The sequence below is a fragment of the Carcharodon carcharias genome, chromosome 13 (assembly GCF_017639515.1).
Source record: "Carcharodon carcharias isolate sCarCar2 chromosome 13, sCarCar2.pri, whole genome shotgun sequence".
Classification (NCBI taxonomy): Eukaryota; Metazoa; Chordata; class Chondrichthyes; order Lamniformes; family Lamnidae; genus Carcharodon; species Carcharodon carcharias.
In genome coordinates this window covers 6,844,364-6,861,673 of record NC_054479.1, presented here as the reverse complement: position 1 = coordinate 6,861,673, position 17,310 = coordinate 6,844,364, and the positions used below count along the sequence as shown (strand labels likewise).

At 47.5% G+C, this 17,310-nt stretch overlaps 2 protein-coding genes across 2 annotated transcripts in view; one reads left to right on the top strand and one right to left on the bottom strand.

Annotated features, from left to right (window-relative positions):
* galnt9 (polypeptide N-acetylgalactosaminyltransferase 9) overlaps nt 1–17,310 on the bottom strand; it is a 367,007-nt gene that overhangs the window by 41,604 nt on the left and 308,093 nt on the right. The window lies entirely within an intron of this gene.
* On the top strand, nt 10,280–15,927 carry LOC121285616. Its single transcript, XM_041202234.1, has 2 exons — nt 10,280–12,608; nt 13,949–15,927. Exons 1-2 carry the CDS (start codon nt 10,280–10,282, stop codon nt 14,020–14,022), a joined length of 2,403 nt encoding a protein of 800 aa, XP_041058168.1. The 3' UTR covers nt 14,023–15,927.

Genomic DNA, 17,310 nt, shown 5'->3' with positions numbered 1-17,310 from the left:
AACAGGTCTAACAGCATCTGTGGAGAGAATAAACACAGAGTTAACATTTTGAGTCCATAGGAGCTCTGAAGAAGAGTCATACGGACTTGAAACGTTAACTCTGGGGTTTTTTCTCTCCACAGATGTTCTTAGACCTGCTGAGTTTTTCCAGCATTTTCTGTTTTTGCTTCAGGTTTCCAGCATCTGCAGTATTTTGCTTTTATCAGTGGCTGCAAAACGCTTTGAGGCGTCTGGTGGGTCATGAAGAGTTCTATATAAAGGTACGTCCTTTTGTTTCACCCAATCAGTCTATCCTTCAGTTCCTTTCTCCACCCCCCCCCCCCCCCATGTGTTTATCCAGCTTCCCCCTAAATACATCTTTATATTCACTTGAACCACTCTCTGTTACCGAGTTCCATATTATCATCGCTCTCTGCGTGAGGAAGTTTTTCCTGGACTCCCGATTGGAGTTATTAGTGACTATCTTACATTTTGACCCTTTGTTTTGGGTTTTCCCACAAGTGGAACCATCTCTATATCTGCCCATTTCAACCCTTTGATAATTCTAAAGAGCGCTATTAAGGCACCCCTTGCCCTTCTCTTTTCTGGAGAAGAGGACTGCAGTTACAGCCTTGCCAAATGGGAATCTGCAAGAAGGTACTCAAGAAGGTCGGGTGATGAAATCTGTCCATTCCTTTAGGTCACCATAGTGTTCATTTGTTCTATATTTGGTTATGTGAGTCTGATAACTGATCCATACTCACTGTGCTTGAAGTACTGGAGAGTTAGCTGCAACTCGAGCAAAGACAGAATACTGCTATTGGCTACAATAAATTATACATTTAAGAGCTATTACAATCCTGATCAAAACCTGATCTGTGAAAGGTCCAAGTTTCTCATTTGGCCTGAGAACACGAGATGGCCTGCATTAGTCAGTAACTGAATTAATAATTCCTGGTAATACCCGTGAACTTGGTGAGCTGACTGAATTAGAACTAAAGGATGGAATAATTTGCAGAATGTCAAGAGGGAGGGCAATGAAGAAATAAGGCTTGAACATAGCAACATAATATATGTAATTAGGTGCACTGTAGGTATTATGGTGGTCACTGGAATAGTACTCAAGCGACTCAGACTAACAAACTAAAGAATTTGATTTCAATCAAGGCAGTTTAAGAATTTGTGTCTAGATTTTAAAAATAAAAATGAATATAAGTGACAAGGAAGCCGTCAGATTGTTATAAACACTTAACTGGCTTTTAAAGAAAGAACAGCTTTAATTTATTTGGAAGGCGGAATTTTCCATTCCCGCCAGTCATGGGAATCATGGCGGGGGGAGGGGGGGGAGGCACGAATTTTGGGGTAAATGAAAAAAATCAGCATCCCGCTGGTAGAGAAGTTGTTTGGAATTTTGTTCTCCCAAATTTCAAGGCAGGTTAAAGACCAGCTCGAGTTTCCCACTGAGCAATGTCAGCAACCCCGTTTGCATTCATTTGCATCTCTTGAATGCTCATTAAAAGGCCAACTTGCCAGGATCATGTTCCCCACCAATGGGTAATTAGATCGGTCTGTTTTACAACTGTATATAAGTGGCAGGTACCTGCCAAGCTTAATTTCATCTACAACTTGCAGGTCAGTAGATGTTGCTTACACCTTCCTTTAACACAATAACTGCTACATGTATAACTGTTACATGTATAAATGCTACATATATAACTGCTACTTGTATAACTGCTACAAATATAACTGTTACATGTATAAATGCTACATGTATAACGCTACATGTATAACTGCTACAAATATAACTGTTACATGTATAAATGCTACATATATAACTGCTACATGTATAAATGCTACATATATAACTGCTACATGTATAACTGCTACTTGTATGACTGACTTTGCGTCAGTCTTCACGGTGGAAGACACGAGTAACATCCCCAAAGTTCAAGAGAGTCGGGGGGCAGAGGTGAGTATGGTGGCCATTACCAAGGAGAAGGTGCCAGGAAAACTGAAAGGTCTGAAGGTGGATAAATCACCTGGGCCAGATGGATTACACCCCAGAGTTCTGAAGAAGATAGCTGAAGAGATGGTGGAGGCGTTAGTGGTGATCTCTCAGGAATCACTCGAGTCAGGGAGGGTCCCAGAGGACTGGAAAATCGCTAATGTAACCCCCCTGTTTAAGAAGGGAGTGAGGGAAAAGACAGGAAATTACAGGCCAATTAGCCTGACCTCGGTCGTTGGTAAGATTTTAGAGTCCATTATTAAGGATGAGATTTCAGAATACTTGGAAGTGCTTGGTAAAATAGGGCAAAGTCAGTATGGTTTCATCAAGGGGAGGTCATGCCTGACCTCTTCTTTGAGGAGGTAATGAGTAGGTTAGACAAAGGAAAGCCAATGGATGTTATCTACTTGGACTTCCAGAAAGCCTTTGACAAGATGCCGCACAGGAGGCTGCTCAGTAAGATAAGAGCCCATGGTGTTAGAGGCAAGGTACTAGCATGGATAGAAGATTGGCTGTCTGGCAGAAGGCAGAGAGTGGGGATAGGGGGGTCCTTCTCAGGATGGGGGCTGGTGACTAGTGGAGTTCCGCAGGGGTCAGTGTTGGGACCACAACTTCTCACTTTATACTTTAATGATCTAGATGAAGGAACTGAGGGCATCCTGGCTAATTTTGCAGATGATACAAAGATAGGTGGAGGGACAGATAGTATTGAGGAGGCGGGGAGGCTGCAGAAGGATTTGGACAGGTTAGGAGAATGGGCAAAGAAGTGGCACTTGGAATACAACGTGGGGAAGTGTGAGGTCATGCACTTTGGTAGGAAGAATAGAGACATAGACTATTTTCTAAATGGGGAGAGAATTCAGAAATCTGGAGTGCAAAGGGACTTGGGAGTCCTAGTCCAGGATTCCCTTAAGGTTAACTTGCAGGTTGAGTCGGTAGTTAGGAAGGCAAATGCAATGTTGGCATTTATTTTGAGAGGACTAGAATATAAAAGCAGGGATGTGCTGCTGAGGCTTTATAAGGCTCTGGTCAGACCACATTTAGAATATTGTGAGCAATTTCGGGCCCCGTATCTCAGGAAGGATGTGCTGGCCCCGGAGAGGGTCCGGAGGAGGTTCACGAGAACCATCCCAGGAATGAAAGGCTTAACATATGAGGAACGTTTGAGAACTCTGGGTCTATACTCGATGGAGTTTAGAAGGATGATCTGAATAAAACTTACAGAATACTGAAAGGCCTGGATAGAGTGGTCATGGGGAAGATGTTTCCATTAGTAGGAGAGACTAGGACCTGAGGGCACAGCCTCAGAGTAAAGGGAAGACCTTTTAGAACAGAGATGAGGAGAAACTTCTTTAGCCAGAGTGGTGAATCTATGGAATTCATTGCCACAGAAGGCTGTGGAGGCCAGGTCATTGAGTGTATTTAAGACCGAGATAGATAGGTTCTTGATTGGTAAAGGGATCAAAGATTATGGGGAGAATGGGGTTGAGAAACTTATCAGCCATGATTGAATGGTGGAGCAGACTTGATGGTCCGAACGGCCTAATTTCTGCTCCTATGTCTTATGGTCTTATGGTATGAATGCTACATATATAACTGCTACATGTATAACTGCAACATGTATAACTGCTACATGTATAAATGCTACATGTATAACTGCTACATATATAGCTGCTACATATATAACTGCGATATATATAACTGCTACATGTATAACTGCTACATGTATAACTGCTACATGTATAAATGCTACATGTATAACTGCTACATGTATAAATGCTACATATATAACTGCTACATATATAACTGCTACATGTATAACTGCTACATGTATAACTGCTACATGTATAACTGCTACATGTATAACTGCTACATATATAAATGCTACATGTATAAATGCTACATATATAACTGCTACATGTATAACTGCTACATGTATAACTGCTACATGTATAACTGCTACATATATAACTGCTACATGTATAACTGCTACATATATAACTGCTACATATATAACTGCTACATGTATAAATGCTACATATATAACTGCTACATATATAACCGCTACATGTATAAATGCTACATGTATAAATGCTACATGTATAAATGCTACATATATAAGCGCTACATATATAACTGCTACATGTATAACTGCTACATATATTGTGCTTGCAGCACAAGCTGTGCTAAGGCTGGGCATGGGAGACACGACCAGCAGTGAGGGGTGAAATGCAGCGAGGACAAGCGTGGGCCAAAGACCAGAGGGGGTCAGTGAGATGGAGGCAGAACTATGGGGGAAGGTGAGAGTGGAAGGCTAAGGTGGAAGCAATACTAGGAGCGGGCAAGGAACAGAGGGGAAGAGTGAATGACTGTCTAGTGGTAAAAGCTGAAAGAGCGCCCAGGGGCAAAAGTTAAAATGCTGTCCAAGGAAGCTTCAGAGACTGTCTTGGGGCTGAGGCCATGCTGTCCGGGGCATATGTAAGAGACTGACCTGGGGCTGCGCTGGCCCTGGCAGAGTGCTCTGCATGGTACACATGGTCTTGGGTAGGAGAAGGCCTCTCTGGGCAGTGACGGTTGTGCACAGAATGGTGTGTAGGGCCTGCTCATTGAATTAAGGCATTTGGTCCTGGCGATGTGAGTTATAGTATTGTGAGACAGAGGGCACAGTGACATTCGGGGAGGCATTTGTAACCTGTATGTCAGTAGCTGAAAAGTCATGGGGGGTGGCGGGGGGGGTGGTGGGGGTTGGATGGTCTCATGGGGGGTGGGGGGTTCTCGAAAGTAAGAGATTCGAGAAGGGGAGGAGTCAGATCAACAAAGGGCATGGGGACATCAATATTGGGGGAGTATCAACATGTACGTTGATGGGGTCAAGGGTAATGGGGGAAGCTGGATAGTTACAGGAGGATTGGGAATTAGGAGGTGATGACTGTGGAGGAGGATGGGAGGAACTGGGTACATGACAGTGGGAGATTGGAAGCTGGTCACACTCACGAATGTGATGAGTGCCATGTTCGTCTTCATTGATCAATGACACATTTGGAAGAACTGTGTCCAACATTAGATGTGATTCCACGATTGGACATTTGCTAAATAATCCTCAGTGTGCTAACAAATACACTGACAACCAATTCAAGATTGTCAGCTGGGCTCACAGTGTGGTTTTTTTGTGTGTACTGGAAGCTACATATATTAATACACAGGGTCCTGTTCTTTGCAGACAGAAAGAACAAGTGCCTGTTTTATAAACAAGATAAGTGACAGCCATTCGCTGATTCATTCCTCAGGGCAAGGGTCTCAAGGCTTGTAGGAGGAGTTCAGCGGGACAATTTTTGGCTGACTGAAGGAAGTACCCTATTAAATTCCTGCTCAAACCATGGAGAGCATAGCTTAGATGTGTTCTGGACTCGAGGGCCTGATGTACAATGAACAAGTTTTGCTTCTTTACTAATGGCATGCACTCAGGTAAGAATCCATTAAGCATTGCTGAAAAGAGAAACATGCCGAAACTTTTTGTCTTGCACTCTTCAGGGCACGTTGCAAGAATACCAATATCAGGGAAAACAAGAGTTTTTACAATATGTGAAGAGAATGCTGATTGGTTGGCAAGTGTACTCTGATTGGTAGAGGCGTTGCCATTGACAATGCACCAATGATGGTGACTGACAGTTAACTGCAAAGCATTGTTTGACATTTAAACCAGGCAGCTTGACCCTGACTGGTCAAGGTATTGCCCTGAGGAGTGAGTCAGCAAATGGCTGTTACTTATTTTGTTTAGCTGAAACAGGCACAATGTGTGTACATGACAGCCTTGTAGCTGCAAGATTCCAAGAGGATAAGACTGAATACAAATTGTCACCATCGAAGTTTCCCTTAGCCTTCAATGCGGGGATGAAACAGTACTTTCATTCTCAGCTTGAACATCTCAGAATGGTCACAAATCTCGCAATGATCCTTAGCATATGTCAAAGCACCTTCTGCCCTAATGATGGGGTCATCCTTGGAAGCTACAGTAGCCCTGGCAACATGTGGCTGCTGTGGAATGCAAGTAGCATCCACTTAGAGCACGTCCTTAAGCAACTCCATATAGTGCAGTCCTGAGGGACAGAATTAATCTACACTTGGAGAGGCAGGGATTAATCAAGGACAGTCAGCATGGTTTTGTTAAGGGGAGGTCATATCTGACCAATTTGATTGAATTTTTCGAAGAGGTGACCAGGTGTGTAGATGCATTTGACGTAGTCTACTTGGACTTCAGCAAGGCTTTTGGTAAGGTCCCGCATGGGAGACTGATAACAAAGATAAGTGCCCATGGGATCCAAGGCACTTTGGCAAATTGGATCCAGAATTGGCTGAGTGGCAGGAAGCAGAGGGTGATGGTCGAGGGGTGTTTTTGTGACTGGAGGCATGTGTCCAGTGGGGTTCCACAAGGATCGGTGTTGGGTCCCTTGCTGTTTGTGGTATATATAAATGATTTAGACTTGAATGTAGGAGGGTTGATCAGTAAGTTCACAGGTGACACGAAAATTGGTGGGGTGGTAAATAGTGAGGAGGAAAGCCTTAGATTACAGGAGGATATAGACAGGCTGGTCAGATGGGCTGATCAGTGGCAAATGGAATTTAATCCGGATAAGTGTGAGGTGATGCACTTGGGCAGAACAAACAAGGCACGGGAATCCACGATGAATGGTAGGACCCTGGGAAGTACAGAGGATCAGAGGGACCTTGGTGTGCATGTCCACCGGTCCCTTAAGGTAGCGGGACAGGTAGATAAGGTGGTTAAGAAGGCGTATGGGATACTTGCCTTTATTAGCCAAGGCAAAGAATATAAGAGCAGGGAGGTTATGCTGGAACTGTATAAAACGATGGTTAGGCCACAGCTAGAGTACTGCGTGCAGTTCTGGAATCCACATTATAGGAAGGATGTGATTACACTAGAGAGAGTGCAGAGGAGATTTACCAGGATGTTGCCTGGGCTGGAAAGTTTTAGTTATGAGGAGAGATTGGATAGGCTGGGGTTATTTTCCCTGGAGCAGAGGAGATTGAGGGGGGACATGATTAAGGTACATAAAATTATGAGGGGCATAGATAGGGTAGACAGGAAGGAACGTTTCCCCTTGGTGGAGGGATTAACAACCAGGGGGCATAGATTTAAGGTAAGGGGCAGGAGGTTTAGAGGGGATATGAGGAAGAATGTTTTCACCCAGAGGTTGGTGGGAATCTGGGACTCACTGCTGAAAGGGTGGTGGAGGCAGAAACCCTCATAACATTTAATAAGTATTTGGATGTGCACTTGCGATGCCATGGTATACAAGGCTATGGGCCTAGTGCTGGAAAATGGGATTAGAATAGTTAGGTACTTGTTTGACCGGCACAGACTCGATGGGCTGAAGTGATGCACTGGGCTGTAGACCTCTGTGACTTTCAAGCATGGTGTCATTGGCAGCTTTCGAATGTCTGAAAAGCCAATTCACACATGGATATCAATGTGATAGCAGGAGGATAATCACTGACCTTGATGAGCAATTCTCCTGAGCCCCAATAATGTCTGCCTGAGATTCAAGGCTGAGAGGTCTATTGGGCAATGATCATTGTTACATATGATGTGGCTTTGTTGATGTTGCAGATGTGGAAGTAAAGGCTATTTGATTGTGAGAGAATTAATACAACTGAAGATCCAAATGGGAGCTCATTGGGGACTACATTTTGAGCCCTGAAATGAACGTGGATTATTTAATCACATTGAAAATCAATTGAATCCATGAGGTGCAGGGAAGGATTACGGCAACATATTGTAATATAAGGGGTTAACATGGTGTCCCAATACATGCAAGATTGGATCCAGGCACCAGTTGACCTTGAACACAAGACGTTGCTAAGAGACTTCCTGTTATCTACTGAAGGGAGTCGGAGCCGAAACCGCATGGGAACAATGCCCAGTACTAAACAATGTGTTGGACGAGTGCCCAACGCGGACTCAGTGAACTCGGCAAGTAGCGCATATATAAGCCTGGAAAGTCCCCAGTTCGGGGAGTCTGCTCCGGGTTAAGCTAATCGCTGAGCGTGGGTCACAGGCGGCACCTCCGCAGAACTGACGGCTCCCAGTTCCAGTAATTCGTGGAGTAAGTATATAGCCAATTATGCCAGACCCGTTGTGAGTATCGGACCTGGTTTCTATCCTATATAGGCTAGGTAGGAAACAAGCAAAATAAAATAATATTATCCTAGCAAGCTAGTCTCCCGTTCTTTGTTTCCGCATCAAACTACCTGCCTGCGAACCTGATCCTCATAATTTCTTAGAACATTTTGGCGTAGTCGGCAGGATCAATCGCAATTGAGGAGGGATTTTGATGCGAAACAATGTTTGGGAAAAGGAATAAGAAACCAGAAGGGCAGGCCGAGGCGGTTGCGGTCCCAGGATGGCAAGGGCCGTGGCATAGTGTAGCGGCCTGTTTGCGGAAGGGTGGGGGGCGACCGGAAAACTGGGAGGCCGAAGGCGTAGGAACCACCCCAGGGTCGCTGCTGTCCACCCTTGAGAAAATCCCGGTCCCCTCAAGGAACCCCTTGCCAGGGATCCAGAGGCGGATGTGGGCTTGTGCGGCGGCTTGTAAGCAGCAGTCTGACAGGCGTCAGAAGTTGGAGGCTGAAATAGCAACCCTTAAGCATGAGCAGGGGCTCAGTAGCGGGGATGCCTCCGTGTTAAGACAAGAAATTATAAAACTAAAGGCAGAAATAGCAGCACTAACGGAATTAGCGGGGCGGGCGATCACACATTTGTCGTCTAGTAAGCGGAAGAGTGAGCGAAAGCGCCCGCGCTCCGTGAACCCCACTCAAATAAGGGCGTTTGTGGCACAGCTAAATAATGGGGACGGCTGGGATATTGACCACTGGGACGGGAATATATGGGGGGACTCGGATGATCAGTACGAAGATGAGCTGCCACCCCAGGTGCGAGCGAATCCGGTCGTCCGGAGAAAACAGGTTCAGAGACGGCCTCCTGTTAGGTTTGAAGTGTTGTTGGATGATGAGGGAAATCCCCAACGAAACGAGCGAGGCGAGCCTATCCATCATGAGATCCCCCAGTTGCAACCTCCTCCGGAATTCTCCGAGTTAACGGAGGATTTTACTACGGAGGAAGTATTATACATTACTCAAAAGACCCGCCGAAATCCTGGGGAGCCCATTGAATTGTGGTTGGTGAGGCTTTTGGAAGAAGGAGGACAGCAAGTCCAGGTAGACTTTCAGGATGCGCCCAAATTTGGGGGATTGGCCAAAGATGCGGCAATAGACCTGGCATATAGACGACAGGCCAAAGATATGGTAGGGGAGAGGGGTACGGGGACTCTGTTCGGGATGTACGCCCGAGCGGTAGCAGAACAATACCCGTTCCCGTCTGACTGGCCACCCCTGGAAGGAATATGGACCACGATTAAGGAAGGAATACAAAGATTGACCCGGCTATGTGTACGGGATGCCTTGTTGTTAGGAGTCTTGGATGAGGTAGAAAATGTCAACGTGAGCAAACAAGCCAGGGATCACCTGGTAAAAACGGCTCCCCCACATTATAAGCCGTTACTACTTACCATAATGTTGAGTGGCAAAGGAGAAACGTTGGGGGAGGCTCGGAGTATGATGCGGGAGATGGGAGGACTGGGAGACTGGGGGGCGCAGGGCCGGGGTAATAATGGGACTAGGGAGGGACGTCGCTCGGAAACTCGAGGTGACTCTAGATCCAACCCCAATCAAGGAGCCAACCCCGGACCCTCCCGCCGAGCCCTATGGCAAGCGTTGATGCAAGCACAAGTCCCGGTTGCGGACGTTGATGGGAGACCCACGAGAGAGCTGCAGGAAATGTGTAAACGAAAGGGACTTAAAGTGTCCAGGGTAGAAACTGAGGCCCGTGAACCACGGGTGACGGCAGAGGAATTGGTAGAGCTACTAATACAGAAATGCCAGTTCAGGGAGGCGGGGAACGTTGCTTCAGATAGAGGGAAAACCCCCACCCGACCGCAATGGGAGTCCTCCGAGGAGGAGGAAGGAGAGGTGACAACCCCTTACAGGGAATGTTGCAAGGTAGACCGGCGCACTCGCAATGCGAATAAGAAGGGGAAGAATAAGAGAGGAAGGGGTGCTAAACGCCTGTACCCGGCGTTGTCAGAAGAGGACGAGTGGGAGGACCAATAGGGATTGGGCCAAGCCCCGAAGATTTGCCCACAAACGAGCCAATGGTCGGCCGATGACATCAGACCACATGTGGCGGTGACCATTTATTGGCGCAAATCTGTTCAGACGGTTATGGCTCTAGTGGACACTGGGGCGGAGGCCACCCTAATCCATGGAACTCCCCATAAGTTTAAAGGAACCCCAGTCACATTAGTGGGATTGGGAGGAAACTTAATAGAAGGAAAAATGGTGCAATTACCCTTAGGGATAGGGGCAATGCCGATCAGGACCCATTCGGTAATCATAACACCGGTCCGCGAGTGGATCCTAGGAATGGACGTGTTGGCAGGGCTAACCTTATACCTGCGACACGGCAAATTTGAATTTGGAACCTTAATCCATTGTCGCACGGTATTGGTGGGAAAAGTGAAAATGGACCCCTTTCCCATCCCAATAGCCGAAAAGGTGATCAGCCTGCGACAGTATAGAATTCCTGGTGGGCACAAAGAGATCTCCGCCACCATTAAGGAATATTTAGAAGCGGGGGTACTAAAAACGTGTTCGACTGCTTGGAATAACCCGTTGTGGCCGGTCCGTAAGGCTGATGGATCCTGGCGGATGACGGTGGACTATCGGCAATTGAACCGCCATACCCCTGCCCTGACGGCGGCGGTACCTGACGCCGTTACCATTATAGGACGAATACAACATCACCCTGGTACTTGGTACGGAGTGATCGATTTAGCTAATGCCTTTTTTACTATCCCAATCCCCGAAGATAGACAGGAACAGTTTGCCTTCACGTGGGAAGGTAGACAGTTCACATTCACACGGTTGCCTCAAGGCTATCTGCACAGCCCCACTATATGTCATAGGATAGTGGCGGAACATTTGGCAAGGTTCGAAGTGCCGGACCATGTAATGGTCTCCCACTACATTGACGATATAATGATACAAGGTAGTGGGCAGGCCCAGATACAAACACTGTTGGACGCATTAGTCCAACACATGAAGGGGTACGGATGGGAAATCAACCCGGCAAAGATACAAGGGCCTTCCCAGACTGTGAAGTTCCTGGGGATAATTTGGAATAAAGGGGAACGAGAAGTTACCGAGAAGGCCAGGGATAAAATTCAGGCCTTCGCAGTTCCTCACACGCAAAAGGACGTACAGCAATTTATCGGACTATTTGGCTTTTGGAGGCAACATATACCACATTTGGGACAGATACTGAGACCATTATACCAAATTACCAGGAAGAAGGCAGAGTTTGAATGGACTAACAACCATCAACTCGCCTTCGAGATGGCCAAACAAGCGATACAGCAGGCTGTATCCCTAGGAAAAATACAGTCAGGACCGGTCGAATTGCAGGTTTCGGCACAGGGAGACTATGCAAATTGGAGTCTATGGCAAAAACAAGGACGCGTAAGGAAGCCGTTGGGGTTTTGGTCTCGTAAACTACCCCCGGCGGGGGGGAGGTACACCCCCTTTGAGAAACAACTGTTGTCCTGCTACTGGAGCTTGGTGGAAACCGAGGCCCTGACAGCGGGACACGAAGTAATTATGAGAACGGCTATACCCATTCTCCCGTGGGTAATGAGTGATCCCACTACACATAGGATAGGGACGGCCCAAGAAAGTAGTATCATCAAATGGAAATGGTATGTGTCAGAAAGGGTGAAGACTGGGCAGAAGGGGGTGTCAGTCTTACATGAGCAAGTGGCGGAGGCCCCTGAGGGAGGGGAAGTGAGATTCGAGGTGATTGAATACACAGAATCACCTGTGAAACTTGGGAAAAGGTACGATGAGCTGACGTCGGAAGAGCAAGCCACTGCTTGGTTCGTGGACGGCTCGGCTCAATGGAAGTCAGGACGGCGTAGGTGGAAGGCCGCTGCGTATAATCCAAAGCAAGGGATTACATTGGAAGAATTGGGAGAGGGTAAGAGCAGCCAGTGGGCCGAGCTCAAGGCGGTGCATATGGTAATCATGCAGGCCGGAATTATTGGGGTACACCTATTTTCCGATTCATGGTCAGTAGTTAACGGGATAACTCAGTGGATGCCCACATGGCAGGCCAATCAGTGGATGATCCAAAGTCGGGAAGTATGGGGTAGGCCGCTGTGGGAGGAAATTTGGGAGAAGGCCCAGCATTTAAGGATATTTATCACACACGTGGACGCCCACACGTCCCGAAATGACGCAGAAGCCCTCCATAACCGATATGTTGACGGCATAGTTCGAGCTATGGTAATACAGAGGGACACCTCGGTGGACCTAGCCAGATGGGCACACCAAAAGGCTGGGCATTGGGGGGTACAAGGGACTCTACAATGGGCCCGGGATCGGGGTATAGACCTGCTGGTAGACGATGTAAAAACCGCAGTGAATCAGTGTGAGCAATGCCAACACCAAAGACAGGGAGTGCCTCAGCATATGATGGGGCACATTCACCGAGGAGAAGGCCCCGGCCAAAGCTGGCAGATGGACTTCGTGGGCCCATTGCCCACGTCCCAGGGATGCAGGCACATTTGCACAGCAGTGGACACCATGTCTGGGGTCCTGGTGACCCATCCTTGTCGCCATAATAATCAGCAGGCAACCCTGCGATGTTTAGATATGATAGAACAATTCTATGGGATGCCTATGCAGGTCCAGAGCGACAACGGTTCGCACTTTACGGGAGGGCGGATAAAGAAATGGTGCAACGATAATCATGTCGAATGGATATACCATGTGCCGTATCATCCGCAAGCAGCAGGACTGATTGAACGGATGAATGGGATCTTGAAGTCCTCTCTTCGGAAGGCGGGGGGGGCGAATGATTTGACAAATTGGAAAAAGAACCTCATCCGAGTTGTAAAACAAATTAACAATCGTCCATTGGGGAATGGAGTTACACCCTTAAATAGGATGATAAAGGTATGTGACACGCCCGAGGCGCGTCCCATTAAAATGTGGAAATTCGATGCGGAAGCGGAACTGCCAGTCCGGGCCACCCCGGCATCAGCGGGGCTTGATTTGCGGGCCTTGACTACCCGGACGTTGGTGCCCCAAGTGCCAACGGCAGTTAAAACCGGCTTGGGATTAGTTTGCCCTTCCGGGACTTATGGACACATTCTCCCACGATCTGGGTTATCACTGAAAGGGATCGATGTCATGGGTGGAGTTATTGACGCAGACTATCAGGGAGAGATTGGGGTTATCCTAGTCAACATCACCACCGAGCCCTACGTGGTTAATAAGGGGGATAAGATCGCCCAATTGGTAATTAAACCTTGTGACATGTCCACTGTGGAGGAGACGGGGGCCCCTACGAAAATAACCGAACGGGGAACGGGAGGTTTCGGATCCACTGATGTAAAGGGGGCTAAAGTTTGGGTACGCCAGCCAAATGGCCCTCCAAAACCGGCAGAAATAATCGCCCAAGGGAAGGATAGTTTGGTGACAATAATGTATCCAGGGGACTCAGCCTGGCATAATGTGCCGGCAAACCAATGCTACCTCCGAGAAACATGAGCCCACGTCTTCTCGTCACCATAGATCCGGATCATGGCATGGTGGTGGGCCCTGAATGTGCTATGGACTGTTGGAATCCTGGGTCGGAGTATGTCAAGACCCGGGTCGGAAGAAACGAAACACAATGCTGGTGCTCTGGGACAGATCGTCAGCTGGGAAGCCAGTGACCAAGAGCGAAGGCAGGACAATTTTACGTGCCCCTCCGGACAACGATGTGACATTATGACTATCACCAGCAATTGCACGTTGTATCGATGCAAGGGCAGCTTTGAGGATGCAAACACAACAGTGGCCCCGGGCTGCGCACTGACCATTCACACCCGGGTGAATATGTGTTCCGAAGGACAGTGTCATGAGGGTGGTATTGAATGGACTATTATTACCGCCAACGACGAAATGAGGATTACCAATGGGACGCCAATCACTGGCAGAGGCCCAATGGACTGGTTAATCAGGGGAGAGTCTGGCATCCCAAAACATCAACCACCTTCCGACTGCCAGTCATACCCGAATGTAACCCTAAACGGCGACGACGGGCATGGTACGATACCTTGTTAGGAGGGGCAGGGACAGTAATGGGGATATCCAATGCTATAGACTCTGAAGTGACCCGTACTAAATTATCCAGTACGGGGCAAGCAACTGCACAAGGCCTGTACACTATTGGCCGATGGATGCCGTCGGCCATGATGACGCAGGAAGAGACTGCACGAATTTTGCTGCATTCCTTAAAATGGGAATTGGACGTGTGGGATTCGACTCAACGGCTGTTCCAAAATTTTACTGTACAGATGAACTGGACAATTTGCGGTATCCAAATGCTGCATGCACATTTGCAAAAAGAACGATTTTTACGAATAGTCACTTCGCCTAATGTTCAGGCCTGGCGAGGGGTGTGGAACGTATCTGAGAAATTATGGATGAACACCTATCCGGACAAAACATGGTGTAATGCAACGCTGTGTAAAGGACATTTTGTAACCTTGAATGTAACTGATTTTGTGACGGTGTGCCGATATTACGTATTGCCGGTCATTACATCTGATGGATATTACTTTCTCAAAACAAAAGGGAATTGGTTCAGTCCGGACACCAATCTTACCTATGACTTGTCCGCGTGTGAGCAGGCGGATCAAGGAAAGGCCTGTCTGTTGATGGATCGATATCGAGACCCGTGCCTTACAGAAGACACGGCTTTGTGTGAATGGATGATTGAGGCACCCCGAGATATGATGTGGCAGATTGGTCCCCATACGCTCTGTGTGGCCACTAGTCATGCCCATGCCTTACTCCCGACGACCCCTTTTTCAGGTTGCCTTACTGGCATCTATCGATGGCGGTGGCAGAACCATACTTACCTATTGACCAATTACAGCGGAACGCAACACCTCACCACTATGCAGTGGCAGGTATGGCTGCACCCTTGGAGTATCTCGCTAGAGCGTTTTAAACAGGCCCTCGATCGCTCGGAAGAGCTAAAGCAGATATTGCGACAACATCAAATCAATGTTACCCGGGTGACTGTGTCCACCTTTATACATGGCCAAAAGGTAGTACACGCTGCTCATGTAGTAGAGGTGGAATCCGCCCATCACTGGTGGGATCTGTTCAATGGGCTGTCAACTACGGCACGACGTTCCCTATTTCCTCCGTTGTTCATTTTAATCGGAGTTTTAGTGATTCTGACCTGTTGTAATATACTGACCTGTACGTATGTTTGCCGTGTGCGGCAGCAACTGGAACAAAACATGTACATGTTATAACAATGTATTGCTTATTATTATGTATTTGTATAATCGTTACATGTATTGGGCCAATCAGTGGAATGTAATATAAGGGGTTAACATGGTGTCCCAATACATGCAAGATTGGATCCAGGCACCAGTTGACCTTGAACACAAGACGTTGCTAAGAGACTTCCTGTTATCTACTGAAGGGAGTCGGAGCCGAAACCGCATGGGAACAATGCCCAGTACTAAACAATGTGTTGGACGAGTGCCCAACGCGGACTCAGTGAACTCGGCAAGTAGCGCATATATAAGCCTGGAAAGTCCCCAGTTCGGGGAGTCTGCTCCGGGTTAAGCTAATCGCTGAGCGTGGGTCACAGGCGGCACCTCCGCAGAACTGACGGCTCCCAGTTCCAGTAATTCGTGGAGTAAGTATATAGCCAATTATGCCAGACCCGTTGTGAGTATCGGACCTGGTTTCTATCCTATATAGGCTAGGTAGGAAACAAGCAAAATAAAATAATATTATCCTAGCAAGCTAGTCTCCCGTTCTTTGTTTCCGCATCAAACTACCCGCCTGCGAACCTGATCCTCATAATTTCTTAGAACACATATCCTTACAGAAGTCAACACAATGAGCGATCACCCTTGCCACCAGTGCGCATTCAAAACTTATTAACTTTTCTAATCCTACCGCTACATCTAGGTGCAGCCCCAACAACTGCAGCAGAGGTGGAGGCAGCCGGCTGACTGCTAGGCCCTGTTGTCTGAACCCTTCGACTGCCTGATGCCCTTATGAGAGTATGAGTTTGGAGTGAGGAGAAGTTCCACTCACCCTGGCGGAGCGGAGAAGATCGTTCCTGCATCTCCGGCACTGCAGGGCAGCCCTTTTCTGTTGCCATGGGCGCTAACCTCCCCGGCGACCTCCTCTCAGGCCGACGTGGTCAGGTTGGGGGGTGGTGGGGGTTGGGGGGGTGGGGGGGAACTTCCTACTCCCATCCCTCAGAAAGAGGACCTCCCACCTTCCCTGGACGTCCTGGAGGAGAAACTGCAGGGAGGATTTGCTGAGGCAGAGGGTTTGCTTCCGTTCGGGGCCATTGCTTCCCTGCCCAATACCATACCTGGCCCGCAGCGAGTGAATGTCCAAATATGGTGCCAGGACCTTTGACCCCCCATGAGGTAACAGCAGGGCAGGTGAAGCCTCGAGATTTGCCAAGCTCCCCGCTGCTGCATAATTAATGAGCTAAAAAGTGGAAGCTACTGTGTGTTTAGCCACCCCACCGGCCAGTGGGAATCACACTGGCTTTCCTGTCCTCTACCAGACTTAGTCTCTAGAATAAGTCTTTAATTTCTCTTATTTTTTTTTAAGTTATGGAATTTCTTTATTATAATGGAGAAATTTGACATTCGACATTAGTTTTTCAGGACCAGTGAGAGTGTTTTAGTCGTAATTGTGAACTCAAGGTTTTACAGGGTGTGACTTTTGAAAGGGTTCTTACAGTGAGGAAGAGCCGAGGTTCGCATCAGTTCAGTGATTCCTACTTGATTGTGGGTGGGGGGTGGGGGTAATAATGCACTGTCTAGAGAAGCTTGGAATCACCAACAGAAACTTCTGGATTTGCATGTTTAAGCTGCACACGTGTGGGCTCCAGATGTTGCTGTCATTTTCAGGGGAGTAAATGACATTGAATAATGGTAGTTGTTCGATCATTACTACCACGAAAATCTGGGCCTTTGTTGGAGCAGAGTAGGGATCGTACTTGTCCGCCTCTTAACTGTGTGTAGTCTGATATGGGATCACTTGACGTTGATACTCAAGTGCTTGAAATGGCAGGCGTCCTATCCAGTTTACAGTCAGTAACTCACACAGACACATAAAGAGAACAACGTGGGGCTCCTCACATTCTTTAAATAGTT